Genomic DNA, 16405 nt, shown 5'->3' with positions numbered 1-16405 from the left:
TGGTTGTTTTCCCCCCCAAAACGACTTACTATGAATTGTTTTTTATAGTTCCTTATTATACATGGTTGTATTTTTTTTTCTTCCAAAATACACCTTACTATATGGTCGTTTTTTCCCCTCAAAAAACACCTGAATATACATGGTCGGTTTTTTTTCCCCCACAAAAACACCTTACTATTGCCATGGTCGTTTTTTTGAGAAAGAAAAACGTTTTTTCAATATTTTTTTTCTAGTTTGCTTTCATATCATAACTTTGGTTGTTTTCTAGGATTGCTTTGTAATAATTAGTCCAGTTTTGCATGTTACAGATGTAATAATTTGTTTTTTGGTTTGTTTCTCATTGGATTTTTTTTTCCTAACGGTTTGGGCATTTTACTGAGGATAACCCACTACAGGTGATGTAGATTCTTTTTGCACAAAAATATTTACGGTGTAAGGTCAAAACAAATGTATGGAACTGGCTGCCACACTTCCGTGGACGACTCATATTAACCTGACTCCGATGTATATCAATAAAGTGGAGGGATGTTACAAATACACTGTGTGTGTGTGTGTGTCCTTTGTTTATCCCCCCAAAAAAAACATGTTTTCCATTTATTTAAAAAATGTATTTCAAAAAAACCAAAAAAAAAAAAACATCACAAACCAAGAGAATTTTGTACATTTATGCACAGCTTTTAGCCACCAGGCGAACTAATGGTCTGGTCGACACAGGGGTGGGCAAACTTTAGTGCTCAAGCGCCACATTTGATTTTTAAAACTTTTAAAAGGGTTGCCAAGTCATTTGTAGATGAGGTAAAGGTGGCAAAAAATGTATAAGATTTGCAAAATGGTGTAATTTGAAAAATCCATATCAACCAATCCATAAAGGTAAGTTATATCTTGGTATAGTTTATTTCAGTAATGTCTTTTCATTGTATTTGAATAAATGACCAAATAAACACAAAGATTTTTTTTTTGTTCAAGGGGAAATAGCAGGAACTATTACTACCTACCGCTCTAAGCAATAAAGAACGAAGTGCGCCACATGTGGCCTGCGGACCATATTTTGCCCACCCCTGGGCTACAGTATAAGCAATGACTCATTCAGATTTATCCAGCAACCATTTAGAGCCTTATTTATGAAGATTCCAAATAGCAGGTGCAAAATTGAGATTACAGATGTGCTGCATGTAAACTACTAAGATTGCAATACAAAAAGTGTACCAGTTATATTTTTGTTTCTGGCATTTAAAAAAATACACAAAATCAGGATTTCAGCAAGCCAATGTACCAAAATGTGCAGTCAGCGAGGAAATAGGATTCAGTCCATCTGCTGATCAACACATATAAAAAGGCCAACTAGTCAATAAGCGAGAGCTAGAGACCATCACGAGCTGAAAAAAGTTCAATAAAACCAAAAAGTAGCCGGTGAGTCTTTGGATTTCTCATCCAGATTGGACATTATGTTCAGACCAAAAATGCAAGTCCAAATTCATGTTCAAGTCCATTCTGAGTTTTGGCTAGTAGGTCTGGCACCTATAAGGCATCGATCCATGCCCCCCCCCCAAAAAAAAAAAAAAATAGGATCGAGCACATTGTCTGCAATCTGGTTCATGCTACGTCTTCCTCCAGCACCCTGTGAATGCCGTTCACGGGGACCCCCAGCGCGGCTTGGGGGACGCAGCTTAGGTCCCTGACGCTGCCGTGCCGCGACTGGATGTCCAGCAAGTGGGCGGAGCCGTGTCGCGACAGGCCGTCCAGGCGCTCGGCGCTCGAGTGTCTCGTTCGGGACGGGTCGTCCAGGTGGGGCATGCTGCCGTAAGGGGCGCGGTCGTCGGACGCTCGGAAACTGGAGGCCGTGTATCTGATGTATGTGATGATGACGATGACAGAAGACAAGAAGAAGAAGAACACGGAAAGCCGTTTAATCGACACCCTACTAGTGTGCCGGCCCACCTTTAACGCTTACCCGCCATCTCGCGAGCGGTGCAGGCTGCCGTGGTAGCTGCTCAACTTGGAGCGGCCGCTGCGGAGCGAACCCGCCCGGCTGGTGCTGCCGCTGGGGGGCTCGTCCAGCATGGCCAGGTGGGTGGAGGAGGCGTGCGTGGACGTGCCCTGCGTGGACGTGCCGCGCGACTTCCTGGCGACGGGCTCCGGGGGGTCCCTCAGGAGCAATCGGGTGAAGTCGGGCTCCCGCGGGACCTGCCGGCTGTCCACCATGGCGCTGCGGAGGGACGCGGGGCCGAGGGGAGCGGGGAGGTGGGGAGGGACAGCGGGAAAGTGGACGGGTGAGGGGTGGGGTAATAAAGGAGAGACGGGTGAGTGGACCAGTCGCTGGGAGACGGGCTCAACCCTCTTGAGTTGGGGGCGGGGGGAGTGTGGACAAGGACCTGCTTTAACGATAAATCTGCCCCAAAAACATACAAATACAGAACGTATAGAACGTCAACTATACAGTTGGTACCTTGCCTTGACGGAAAAGTTTAATTTCTTCCATGACCAAGATCGTAACTCATTTTATTGACAAATCCGATCAATATGTTCTAGGCCCCAAAACAATTTTTTTTCTTTGTTGTGTTTTAATAAAAAACTGAATGTATGGTTTTAAAAAGTATACTGGTAATTGCCTCTTTGTGTAGTATTGATAGTTGTTATTGTTGCCACGTCATTGTTGTGGTTTTGAAGAGGTGGATTACGTTTGGTAAATTCCTACTTAAAGGGGAAGTCAACGCAAACATTTTTATTCAAGAATATGTTCTATGCAGGTCCACTAGTTGAAACACAGCATTCTGATAAATATTGCGTTTGTGGAATAAGTGTTAATTCACTCGTTTTTAGCCATCTCCGGGGGCGGCCATTTTGTCTTCTGTCGACTGAAAATAACATCACAACTGCTCACAACGACCAATCACGGCTCAGACTCAGAAAACAGGTCGGCTGTGATTGGTCGTTGTGAGCAGCTGTGACGTCATTTTCAGTCGACAGAAGACAAAATGGCCGCCTCCGGAGATGGCTAAAAACGAGTGGGCCTGCTGGGAACATAGTGTTGAAAAAACTATGTTTGGGTTGACTTCCGCTTTAAGGCTCCAATTATGCAGCCCGTCACCGTATGATATGAACCAGACTGTAAATCCAGCACACGCCTTGCGACGAGTGTGGAAGATGTGCGTGTGTGTGTGTGTGTGTACATTGCGGTGTTGTCGTACTCTTTGCGTCTCTTGTCGTGGAAAAAGCTGGCCCACTCGAAGCACGTCTTCTTGCTGCCCACCCAGAATACAGACGGAATGCCCACGATCAGCATCATCACGTACTTGATCAGGAAGAGGGACAGGTCAGGACGACTGCTCTGCTCCACCTTGCGCGCAACACACACACACCGTTGTCACATACGAGAAAAAGGGGGATGAAGCGTTCATCTAAAGTTAGATCATTATTTCCTGTAATAAATGAAAGCTCTTACATGATTCACTGCAATCATTATTAAATTAGATTATTTTAATTATCATATTTGAATTTTCATTTTGTCTCGAACACACACACAGTTGAAATCAAATGGCCAGAGAGGCCAACGGTTCAAAAGGATAATAAAATAATCTGAAAACATCTACAACCGCTTCTTACATCCTATTTCGAAATGTGTGTGCGTGTGTGTCATCGCACAGGAGATGTCAGCAGAGGTCCGAGCCTTCAAGCAAGTTTCTATAAAAGATAAATATAGAAAGGCGCTGAGAGTCAAAGATGTTGACCGTGTGTGTGCGTGTCATTTCATGAAGATGATGTAGTGGGTGGGGGTTGGGCGTACACAAACAAACACTCTGGATTACAGTGCTGCACTTTTGAACAAAATTCCCAGATTACACGTCATATTACGATCTAGTCCACCGTCTCACTGCATCTACTTTGTAAAATACAGTGCATCAGTCTGCATTTGATGCCACAGCTTCATTCCAAAATTGAATAAAACAGCACAAACTGAGCATGAAGTCAACCATGAGAAAGGAAACTCTTTGGTCTGATGAGACAAAGATCAGACTCGTCGTGTTTGGAGGAAACGCGGCAGCACCGCCCATCACCTGACCAATACCGCGAAGCACGGTGGTGGGGATCATTTTGAGCGACTAGTCGGGGATTGAGGAATTGGTGAATGTAGCAATGTGCAGAGACATCTTGGATGAAAACCTGCCAGAGTGCTCAGTAGCACCTCAGAAGCTTTGAGCAAAGGCCGTAAATACTCATTTTCATAAGATTGCCACGTGGAGAATACAACAGCAAAAATTTGTTTTTAAAAATTCACTTGTGTTGAGAGTGTTGTAGCTTCACCTGGTAGGGACAGGGGATGTGGTAGTCCCGACACTTCTCCTGGACCCATGTCGTCTCCCAGACGCCCCTGTGGCCGTTCTCGTAGAGGTAGCAGGCCAGAACGCTCAGCAGAGGCACCAGGTAGAGCACCGAGAACACGCCGATACGAATCATGAACTTGACCAGTTTCTCCCGGTTCTCCTTCTCCAGGGGGATCTCCATGCGGACGCGGTTGAGAGCTGCGATTCCCGCCAGCAGCAGCACCACGCCCACCTGGCGGATTAAGATTAAGGCACATCTCCTCGTCAGTCGCCCGCTACGACGCGGCGACGTGGGTTCCCCGTCGCCGCCCGGTCTTCCTCACCACCACGTCCACTCCCAGCGGCGCCAGCAAGAACCAGCGCAGCGCCGGCAAGTCGTAGAGGCCCACGAAGCAAACGCCGCTGACGCTGTCCCCCTCGATCTTGTTCATGGCCAGCAGGCTGACGGTCAGCACGCCGGGCAGGCCCCAGGCGCACGCGTGGAAGAGGAGGGCTTTCTTCTCGATGGCCTCGCTGCCCCACTTGGGAACCGCGGCCAGGAACCACGTGATGGTGAGGATGACCCACCAGACGCTGCCCGCCATGGTGAAGAAATACAGCACCATGAAGAGAAGGGTGCAGGCCTGCAAAATGCAGCAACGAGGTGTGGAAAAGAGATGAAGGTGAGAAAAGACGGCTTTACTCTCCACCAGAAATTCACAGGGGCTAACTAATTGCAGGGTTTCTGCAGGTATCTGCAAATCTAATTTAATTTTTTTTTTTTAAGCTATTCTTAAAACTAATTTACAGTCCACGTCCTACCGCATACAAACACATATACGGTACATACATGCATATTTTCTGTACGGCTGTCAGTCGATAAAAAAAATCTGAATTAATTGCATGATTTGCATGCTTAACTTGCAATTAATCGCAAATTAATCGCAAATTTTAGATTTGTTCCATAAATGCGAAATAAAAAACTTGTTTCAAAATTGACCATATAAGTGGACAAATATGTTTACCTCATACATTTTTTTTTATATCCGCTATATATGCCTGTGAGTATTGTTTTATAATCTTTTTGTACGTGTAGCTGCTCTGTGTGTCACATCAAAGCGAATTTCCCTAAGCCTGTTTATGGCATTTCACATTGTTACTATTAAATGGGCAGACTTTCATCGGAGAAAACGATATCGTTTGTTCTGCCATTTTGTTATTTAAATATACAATTGCAATTCATCCTCTTTTGTTTTAAATATCTGTTTTAAAGTAAACACACTAGGTTGAACAAATAAAAAAAAGCTGGAAACAAGCACGCTGTGCCTCTTATCTGGATATGTAATCAAGTCTTTCTTTCATTCCTTGTAAGTGATTGTTGCATTTTTGACAGCAAGAGAATAATAACAGGTGCTAAGGAATATCTCTGATTTTCAAATATCCCACACGATAGCTACTCTAGCGCCAGTTTTCTTATGAACTGTATGACATGTCGAACATATCCCATCATTTCCTCTGAAATCCGTTGACCAGCAGCTCTATTATGGATCAACTTGGAGGTTCCGCTATATTCCATTTGGAAACACGGCTATGTGGCCTCACCTTATTATGAGATCCTTGAGTCACAGTAGAAGCCCGAAACCTCCCGGGAATGGCTGCGTTACATGCCACCCTGTCCTCCAGCAGGAAACCAAGGAAGAACATGAGGGACACCATCATGTAGCACACCGCGTAGAAGATAATGGGCCGCTCCGGGTAGCGGAAGCGAGACACGTCGATGAGGAAAGTGAGGAAGGTGAAGAGGGTGGCGGAGAGGCACACGATGGACACCACGCCGATGAAGTAGCGCGCGAAGGTCAGCTCCTCCCGAGTGAAGTACATGTTGGGACATGGAGGCGAGCAGTCGCGGACCCCCATGAAGGAGTAGCCGAGCTCCGGGTCTATTTTGAGCTCTCGGGGGCACCAGAATCCGTAGTCTCGCTGGACGGGGATGGCGGGCTCCGTCGTGTCGGCGCTGGAAAGAAGGTCGACGGGACGGGGGTAGGGCTCGTCACAGTCTGGAAACCTGGCAGGTGACGAGATGAGGTGCAGCAAGTCATGTACTGTATTCCGCTCACTGGCAGGTCGTTTGGGAGTCATTCTGCTATGTTGGTACTCAAGGTGGGAATCTCGTGCAACATCACAATTTAATTCGATTGCCATTCGTTTGTTATTTTTTCATTGTGTAGAGCAGTAAAAAAAAAAAAAATGCATTTATTACATTTAAAGGGGAAGTCAACCCCCCCCCAAATCTTTTTAATAATATGTTCTATGCACCTCCACTAGTCTAAACAAGGCATTCTGATTAATGTTGCGTTTGTGGAAGATGAGAAATCCACCCGTTTTTAGCTAGCTCAGGGAGCGGCCATTTTGTGACAAAATGGCCGCCCCCTGAGCTAGCTAAAAACGGGTGGATTTTACAGTTTACCGTAACTCATATTCCACATATGCAATATTAATCAGAATGCCGTGTTTCGACTAGTTGGCCTGCATAGAACTATTGCCACAATTAAAGAGTAAGTCATAGATACATTTACCTCCATTATTATATATATATTTTTTTTTTATTGAAAAAAAATCTCACTGTGGAAGATCTAAACATTAACATTGTTATCTCTAAATCGATCTCATTTCGCAATAGTCTTGTCCTCCATCTCATGCTGACTGGGTTACTGCTCATCTCCCATCGGGCAAATTTAAACTGCAGCTGTTCTGGCACCAACCTGTTGCAGTCCATCCCCTCGGGCCAGCTGACACCGAACATGTCCATGAGTTTGTAGCAGTCGCTTTTGGCCTGCAAGCACAGCCGGCGGCAGGGCAGGGTCACGCGGCCGTACTCGGTGCACACGGGCGCGTACAGAGCGCACAGAAACATCCTGAGCTCAGGAGAGCACTGCAAGTTGACCATGGGGTGGAAGGGCTGCGGGGAGAGGGGGAGGGTGGGGGGTGGGGGCCACAAAAGACACAGGAAGTGCATTTTAAGTGTTTATGCTACTCTGAAATGTGGGCCAAAGTGGCACAAAGGAGGCAACGGAGCATGTCGTCTGACGGTTGAAGTTGATGAGTGTGTAAAAACAACACTGGCCCTGTCTCAATAATCCCCGATACCCCCCGCGTCCATCTTCCTTCTCGCCAACCTCGACATCCCCCCAACAACGCACACACACACACACATATTACGCGCACGTACCGCTGCTGACAAGGCCTTTGTGTACCAAGGAGGACCACGCTGCGACTGATTGACACAACGAGGCACTCCGTGTACACACAAGCAAAAGCGACAACGGAAGTACAGTCGCGTTCTTTAATTGCATCAGCATCATAAATTAGGACTGCGGCAAGAGATGGATCGTTGGGTTTGCGCAATGTGTGGGACTGATAGTCCATTCATCACATCTTGCAGTCGTTGATGGAGTCTTAACTCGTTTGTTGTCAAAAAGAACAAGTCAAATTGTTAAGGAAATGTGGTCAAAATGGGAAGCAAGTCTGACAGACAGTGGCAGGAGGAGAGGGGGAGGGGTGAGCAAAGGCAGGCAATCTATCTGTCTGTAGAGGGGAGCGTATTAAAGGGGAGTTGCTACCGAGTCCAAAACAAATTAAACATTTAGCCACTAATACATTTGCACACTTTTTTTTGACCCAGATTAAATGAAACCCAATTCAAATCCAAGGGCCGTTTTTATAATTCAATAAAAACAAATACTAATTTACTTAACTAACAAATCTACCTTGCATGACATTGAAGATAGAATGCATCTGTAGGATTGTTTGGAAGTACGTTTCTGTCCTAATTAGGTTCCAAAAATAGACTCAAGGTATCAAGTCGTAGTGCAGTCTGCCACCCACATGGGACGCATTTATATAAACGGATTAAAATGATTTGGCCTTCATGGCCCAAAGCTCTCACTCCCATTATGTTGAGGAGAAGTGACCTGGTAAGGCGGCTTGGTCATTTTCCACATTAAAGAAACAATCAAAAAAATAATTCAACCTCATGAAAAATAAAAAGCTTCAAAATCATGATGCTGGCTCACTGACTTACAGTCTAACAAGGAGCGGAGTGTCCATGTTTTGACTACAACTTACCGAAAACATGATTGCCGTGGCCGCCGGGAAAGAAATGTAAACATAGCGTAATATTAGTGTCCAGCCAGGACACTTTCATGTTGTGTTTGTTGTATAGCGGCTTCCCGATTGGCTAACACATGAACTTTTAATGCTAATTTGATTCATAAATATAAACAATAAAATATAAAGGAGGAATGGCCAATGGGGAGGTGACGTCGTTCGGACCAATCAGCCTCATTAGTCATTCGTTGCATCTGACTAAGCACCACCTGTCATATCATAATAAAGCGCGCATTTATTGTCCATACATGTTAGCTAGGCAGCTTTTTCAAACTGATGTGCACAGTACCGTGTCCATTTTTCTCAAGTTGCCGGCCATGCACTTACTGTGCTAAAATATCTTTCTACATTTTTTTGCGTATTTATCTTTCTGATGGTTTTGATTACCGGAGGCTACCGACATAGTTCACATGAGGCAAACACACCGCCATGGTTGAACACAAAGGCCACAAGACCTGATGATGTATGCGTTTAAAAAGGGCTTGTGTTACATTCTTCTTCCTATTCACCATCTTTCTCTATTTTTAACCCCCTTCACAATTCAAACTCGGTCTTCCGTAGGTCCCCTCCTCCACCGCTTCACTACGCCGACAGCCATTTTATTGTAAGTGTCAACAGCCACCATGCAGGCTGGTGTGAGGCGGGCCGGAGCTGCTGGCGGATGTGACATATGGCCCATACAGCCCAAGCAACTACTATCGCCGATGCGTCCAAGAGAGCCTGAGGGGGGGGGCGGGCGTTCTCCGTAGGGGATTGAACGTTAATGGCTACACTGGAAACAGCTGGCCAACCACTGGTCCAATTATCAAAGCATGTAAGGAGCAATTGCCACGTAAACTTGCGCAGGTGATGGTTGGTGTTGTTTACAATGTCATTTCATTCTCAGTGGCAACTCCGGTTTTGTAAACAATTCATCGGTGTTATTTATTTGTGAGGATTAATCAACCACTTTGAGAGTCGTTAACATAATACAGCGCGACTTAGATTGTTGTAAGCCATTGATTTTGTTCGGAATGTTATAAATTGAGCTTGAAATTATATAATAGCGTTTTGGGATCATAGTGTACTGGTATACAGTATTTACAGTTTAAACTATTACTATAGGCAATAATAAATCATTTTGGGGCAGTGTCAATTATTCTTTTATATATATATATATATATATATATATATATATATATATATATATATATATATATATATATATATATATATATATATATATATATATATTTAAGGCAGGGAGGGCCAAGTTTCTATCCCCCGCCAATAGCTTGGGTTCACTGTATGTTTTATTGGTGCCTTTTTTGATGATTAAGTTGTTGCAACGTACTACCACTACTTTTTTTCTTTTTTTTTTTAAATAGTACTGTAATATATAACCAATGGCAAAGGTTATTTTAGATAAAACAATAAACAAAAAAATGCATAGTGTATGTATTTAATTTGAAAGCATTTTAAAAATTATTTTATTGTGATGAAAACTAATACTAATTAGGAATTAGAATAAAAAAATAGCGGTGTCACCACAGTACATTACTTGGTTGAAATGTTTGTATGAGGTAATTTTTGGGATGGTGCTGATTTAATTAATTTTGATGATTAGTAAAACAAAAATGTTCAATAGTGCAAGCCCTCCTCCACGGCTACACCCAGTCACCTAATTCAGGACAATCAGCCCTTTCTTGCGTAATCCAGATCACAGATGGACAGACAGACAGACAACAGAAAAACAGAAACACGCATTGGCAAAAGCCAAACTGTTTAGGCAAAGGTACAAATTGTGTCATTTCAAATTTCAAACTCGTTTTGTGGCTGAAAATATTGTACAATGGTGCAGTTTTCAGCATTGTTTTTTGTGTTTAGTGAAACTAAACATGTGATCTTCTAGGCCTTGACCTTAGATTCACCCCTGAGCAGTTTGCTGATTATGCAGCATATTTGAATATGATTAAGATCAGAGTCCAATCAATTATTAATACTCCCTAATCCTATAAAGTGCATTCAAATGTGATAGCATATGTCTTCTTAACTGCTAAAGCAATTCATTTTTAATGAAGGCAGCGCTGACTGCTGGTCATCACCGCCAAATGGTCTGCGCTGATTTGAGTTTTTACAAAAAAAAAAAAAAATCCAAGTCACTTCTCTTCCCGTCAATTCCTCCCATCACCCCATTTTCCCTCCTCTGCCGCCATTCCATTCTTCAAATTTCAAACATTAGCGTCATGGCAACGCCTGATGCATCACTGGGGTTGTGTATGTGTGTGTGGGGGGCGGGGGGAAGCAAGGTTCGAGGAGGTCAGGGTGCGGGGCGGAGAGGACCACCTCCCGGGAGGCAAGAAAGCCTCCACTCCCTTTGTTAATAGCACAATTGGGACAGTTTCCTGGGCAACGGGTGAGCCCTGCGTAGGGGGAGGGGACGGACAAAAGAGATTGGGGCGGGTGAGAGAGCAGAGGGATGGGTCGACCGAGTCAGTCGTGTCATTCGCCGCTAAGAAAGTGTTTCAAAACCTCGCCTGCAGTGTGTAACGTCCGTGTACGCGCACTCGCAGAAGTGGCGCCCCACTCTTCGGATGAGCTTCTCATTCAGTCGGCAGCCAATAAACAGCCTGTCGGACATTAAATAAAACAAGGGGGTCTTTTAAAGCCGAGGTCACGCTGGCTTGGTTTTACCAGACCGTGTTGTGTCTGTCCTTTTATACGCCAGTGTTTAGCGGGGCTACGTCGTCGCTAGCCAGGCGCATGAGCGCTTTTCCTTCCCAAACCTGTTCACACAGCACGGGTGGAGTGTTTGTTCAAAACTATCCGTAGGACGCTTGTAACATGACACACAGTCTGGCTGGATGTGCTGTAAACCTGAGCATGGGGGTCAACTAACTCTATGAAAGGACAAGAACATGACTTGGCAGTTTTAAAAAACAGGACAGTCTTTGTGTCACTGCACACTTTTTTTTTTTAATTGGCTCTACCTGGAAACAAGGTTCAGCTTGGACTTCATGTAAACAATGCATGCTCCGTATTGTTAATATCAATGCAACCTTAGTCGACCCCGATCTTTACTTTAACTCATTCACTGACAGACATTTTCAGACCCTCTTTTATTCTAACGTTTGAAAACAAATTGAAAAAAATATAAATAAGTAAGGAACTTATTTGAATGGCTGGACTGTGAAAAGACAAATAAATTCGTCAATGGCAGTGAATGAGTCAAAGCGCTCATTATTTTTTGTACCATTATCGCCATGACTCCATAACCTCAACTAAAAAAAAAAAAAATCATCACATCACTCAATTCAACTTGTTACTCTCCTAGACAATTTTAATTTTCAAATGTTCACGCTTGTATTTTTAATACTACCACTACTCTCTGAGTAAATGTACGCCCTGCTGAAAAAGCCGCATCAAACGGACCACATTTGAATAAAGCACACTTGCACCATCTCTGTTGTTACTCTACAAAATGGCGTTGCCATGTAAACACAGAGAAAGTGTCGTTTTTCTCCATCGTGAATAAAACGCGTTACCAAGTAACAGGGCCTCCGAAAGACGTGGTATACGCTTTTGATAAAAAATACTTCATATGGATAGTGGTGGCTATCGCTAAGGAATGAAAAAAAGTTAAGGATGTGATGAGAGAGAGTTCCAAGTAGATTATTGATAGATGTGATCTTATTGTACAGTAAGGCCATCGGTTCTGGATGTCCGGGACAGTTGAGTGATTCAGTGTGATGAAGCCACGCTGGTCCACATTCATCCTTCTCCAAAGAAAGGATTTCACCCAGTTTCTTTTCTCTTTCTGGACACGCCAGTCAAATCCGCCACGCTCCCGCTTATCTCGGGAGACTTCGGCACTGTATCGTTGTGGCCCAGAAATAACCAATTCCCAGCCCTGAGGCCGCTGTCCCACTTTGGCTGCGAGGTCATTCGCCGGTCAACCGTGACAGGGTCCAGCGAAAAAGGAATACCCCAAAACAGAAAATTGGTACAGATACAGTATATAACACGTATTTTGGGAGAATCAAAACAGTGCTACCCCTGAGCAATTCTAAAATAAATATCTTTACTGAGGCTCGACATCATTTTAACTTAGAGCAATTTTGAAAATATAATCGTATCTTTTTTGCATTTACAGACAGAAAAAGGAATAAAACATCCCAACGGAACCCCCTAAAATAGACTAGCAGTGACACAATACTTGAAGGGGATTTAACAAAAACCGCAAGAAGGACAGGCGTTGGTTGCAGTCCAACTCCCACTCTCTGGCACGGCATTCATCATCATTGTCTTGGCTATTCAAGGAACCTCATTCCTTTTAAAATCATCTGTCAATTCTCATTTGCCTGCCCTGAACATCTTAAAGGCTTTGAATTCTCCCATGAACTGGATCCAGGGCGAGTTAGCCACTAAACAAGCGCCGAATGGGGCAACCATCCCATTTGGTCTCTGTGTGTTATTCCCGACGCAACCAGCATTTCTGGCCTCTAAAAGAGACTTAATTGTGGTTCCATGACCAATCAAAGTGAACGGCGTCAAAGCCAGACGTGCTCTTGCTGTTCACACTACTACCACACACCGCGAGCGGTATTGAGTCAACAACACTTGTTTGAAAATAAACAGGGGAGGGGGGGGCGGATGCTATTTACTTTAAAATCTGCATTTGACAAAATACTGCGGACAGCGCGATAAAAATATAGAAACAGGCTTTTAAAGAAAGAATGTCATCATTTGCAGTGGCGAACGCAAATATGAGTGCAGCGTGCGACGCGGGCCGTGTTCAGGTTACATAATTCTGGATTTGACTTCTGTCTCCTGCTTGGGCAATGCGGCCAGAGCGGGCGAGGCGAGGTGGAGCGGGCACAGATGGCCGGTGGAGCGCTACACTTCGACACCACTGCAAGGGCGGGGTCAAGGGGCGACGTTAGGGAAGGGATCACAATGCTCCGAATAGATAAACTGAAATAAACAAGAGCTGACACTGAGACAGTTCTGTCATTGTTTTGTGTCATTAGTTGCTGAAAAGATTGAGCTCAGCCGACAGTATATGAAATATGGGATTTATTTAATGAGGGAATGCATCTGCTCCTTGATTGTGGGATGGCTGTGAAATGTACGGATTATCTCAAGGATAAAGAAAACAATAAATTGTGGATTTTCATCTTTAATCCATTGATGGAAACAAACTGCGCACATCGTATGCCACGTCCCAGCGAAACATGGCAAACGGCTTAAAATCTCGAGTTCAGAATGTCGCCTTCATATTTTGAAGCATCACGAGCAACATGCTGGAAGTGTAACGCCAGCAACTATTTTTGGACAACATGCCCGTATGAATGAATCACTGACGTTTAATAATGCACTGTTCTCGCTGCCCTTGGGCGCCAATATTAAGAATTCATTTTCTGCTTAATGTTTTGGGAATGCACTGCAGGCTCCAGAAAAAAAGTAGGCTATCGCTTTGATAGTGTATTACCTACAGTACCATATAGGCAACAAGACACGGTGAAGATTGTATCTTATTTTGAGCCTTTATGGAAAAAAAAAAAATCAGAGCACTATCAGCGACTAGTCCATGTCGACTCAACTTTCTCAAAATTAGTGTGAACTTTAAAAAAAAAAAAGTTGAGCAAAACCTGCAGTTTTTTTTTTTTTTTTTTTAAATAAAGATAAAATTCCAAAATATTTTGTAAAAAATAATTACAATTTCCCGGAACAATAATACCAAACGCACCGTAGAAAATTGATTTGTGTCTTGATAATATAAAACAATTATTTACATCTGTTTGAGACCAAAATTCACATGAAATATAATGGATACAACAATTTGATTGATTGTATTTGTTAAATATAATATGGAGCTTTTTCCCCATTAATATTAAGATATTGAGTATTAATTTTCATTCATCTTTCCTATATATAAAATATAAATATAAAATAATCCTTAATTTCTCAATGAAAATGATGAAATTTAGACATGTCAACTGATCAAAATTAGAACCGGAGGAGACGTCGTTCAGTCAACTCCCGAATTGAGCGCAACTGCATACAGTATGCTTGAATTTTGTCATCAATACTGATTCATAATTCAATAAATTGTTGTACAACGCCATTTTTCATTTTTTCACAAAACAAGCAGTCCAAGCGGAAAAAAAAAATTGGCATTCAGTAGAACTTCAATTCAACTTCACATTATTTATATTATATTACATTACCAAATTTAAGTCAAGTTCACTGCCAATAAATGTACCAATTTGGCTTTAACAGCACCACATGTAGACTTGTAGAAAAATTGTTTTTGTTTAATCCAGGCTAGCATCATTTACATATCGCTTACAATATATCGACAAAATATACCCTAATTCATTATTTTAACTGTAGCATTTGTGTGTCAGTGATTTCGCGTACCTCCATGGCCAGCGCGGCCGTTTGCTGATCGTAGTGGTTGAGCACGTTGGGCATGAAGGTGGTGTTGTAGGGCAGCCCCTGGCACATCCGCAGCGTGATGGGCTCGCAGGTAAACAGGCTGTGGCTCCCCGCCGCCGCGTCCATGGGAATGGCGACGCACGCCGTCAACATGGACACCCACAGCACCCATAGGAAACCCATGATGGGTCTGCTGAAGAGGTAGCAGAGAAGCTCGGACGACAGCTGAGGAGGTGGCGCGATCTCAGGATCGTCCGTTTAAATAATTCCTTCTCTCCAGATCAGCAGAAGACAGCGAGGGCCCGGCAGTGCGGTCGGCCATGGTTCAAGCGCCCATTGCGCTTGAGTCATCGCGACGCCATCAGCTCAGAGATGCTGTGGTCCTTTAAGATGTGGCGCTTTGAGCAAATGACTCATATGATTCTTCCTCCTACAACCTCCGGCACGGATGCTCTGGAAAGAGATCACTGATGGCTTATCATGTTCAATGGCAATCTGTGGAGGAGCACACAAATGGCTAAATTATCATTTTTATTTCCACATTGGATTCAACACACACACAGAAGGGTGGTTAAAACGGAATCTCATCATACTTAAATGTAGTATATTGGTTTTATTCAGTGTTTTACAACAACATCATCTAACAAAAGGACAATAACCTGACAATCGGATAAATGTTTTGCATGATTTAAATTGCTGAATGTTGTGCCATGTGACTGTAATCACACCCATTGCAAATCAACGGCTTTACATGCACTAGTGCATCAATGCTCATTTCATACAAATAAAAAGAAACGTTTCAAGGGCAACTGCTCGAATTCTGAACCACGAAACGCACCTGCAATTATGAGGTAATTAGATTAATTTTTTTTTTTTAAAAAGACAACGATGATGACGTGAGGGCGTTAGCTAACAAGTTCGTCCTCATGAGCGATTCATTAACAGATAAATCAGCCGGATTTATCAGTGCAAACCGTGACGCAACCGAAGCGAGACCTACCTTTTTTTTTTTGTAATCCGATAGTAGCCACGGTGAACCTTTTTGCAGCCACCTCCACGCCGCCGGTGGTGTGCAACTTAATATAATTCACCGCAATCAACCGCGGGCTACTGACAGATGTGTACGCGACAAACAGCTCATCTTCAAGCAACAATCAAATGGTTGAAGCTTACCAGGCCACTGGAAGCAAAATTCACGTGTAACGACCTCGCCGCTCCTCGAGTTGGTAACAATGTGCGAGTGTCCCTTCACCCGCACCCTCCTATCCGCCCCCCACCCCACGACTGTCCTCACCCACACCGCTGTCCTCCCCCTCCTCGTTATTCGTGATCTGCCTAGTGTCAAGCAATGGTGGATAGCAACATAACTTCTGGTCATTACTGACAAATTAAAAGCGCCAAGCGGACTCACTGGATGCGTTACGAAGCTTGGAAGAAATTTACTGTCAACATTCAGACATTACAGTGAAATTAAATTAAGCAAAATATGATATAAATGAGAAACGCACGTACAAGAA

General features: G+C 43.6%; 1 protein-coding gene across 2 annotated transcripts; it reads right to left on the bottom strand.

Annotated features, from left to right (window-relative positions):
- Positions 1–1101: 1101 nt before the first annotated feature.
- Positions 1102–16207, bottom strand: fzd3a (frizzled class receptor 3a). 2 transcript variants are annotated; one of them, XM_086019320.1, is made up of 9 exons: positions 16062–16207; positions 14871–15383; positions 7064–7260; positions 5904–6366; positions 4646–4945; positions 4303–4554; positions 3189–3337; positions 1952–2206; positions 1102–1846 (listed from the first exon to the last, which is right to left on the bottom strand). In XM_086019320.1, exons 2-9 carry the CDS (start codon positions 15069–15071, stop codon positions 1594–1596), a joined length of 2070 nt encoding a protein of 689 aa, XP_085875446.1. In that variant the 5' UTR covers positions 15072–15383; positions 16062–16207; the 3' UTR covers positions 1102–1593. The 2 variants fall into 2 exon arrangements, with proteins under 2 accessions (XP_085875446.1, XP_085875447.1); XM_086019321.1 differs by lacking the exon at positions 16062–16207 and adding an exon at positions 15889–16045.
- Between the last annotated feature and the right edge of the window lie 198 nt (positions 16208–16405).

The sequence above is a fragment of the Filicampus tigris genome, chromosome 20, assembly GCF_054856515.1.
Source record: "Filicampus tigris isolate MCC_2025a chromosome 20, RoL_Ftig_1.0, whole genome shotgun sequence".
Taxonomy (NCBI): domain Eukaryota; kingdom Metazoa; phylum Chordata; class Actinopteri; order Syngnathiformes; family Syngnathidae; genus Filicampus; species Filicampus tigris.
The sequence above is the reverse complement of the archived record's forward strand: the minus strand, read 5'-3'. Positions and strand labels throughout refer to the sequence as shown.

Coding starts and splice junctions, on each gene's coding strand:
- fzd3a (XM_086019320.1), bottom strand. CDS start 15,071: ATGGGTTTCCTATGGGTGCTGTGGGTGTCCATGTTGACGGCGTGCGTC. Junction 4,946..5,903: donor CTCAAGGATCTCATAATAAG/GTGAGGCCACAT, acceptor TGCATTTTGCAG/GCCTGCACCCTTCTCTTCAT. Junction 2,207..3,188: donor CACGACAAGAGACGCAAAGA/GTACGACAACAC, acceptor GTCCCTCCGCAG/CGCCATGGTGGACAGCCGGC.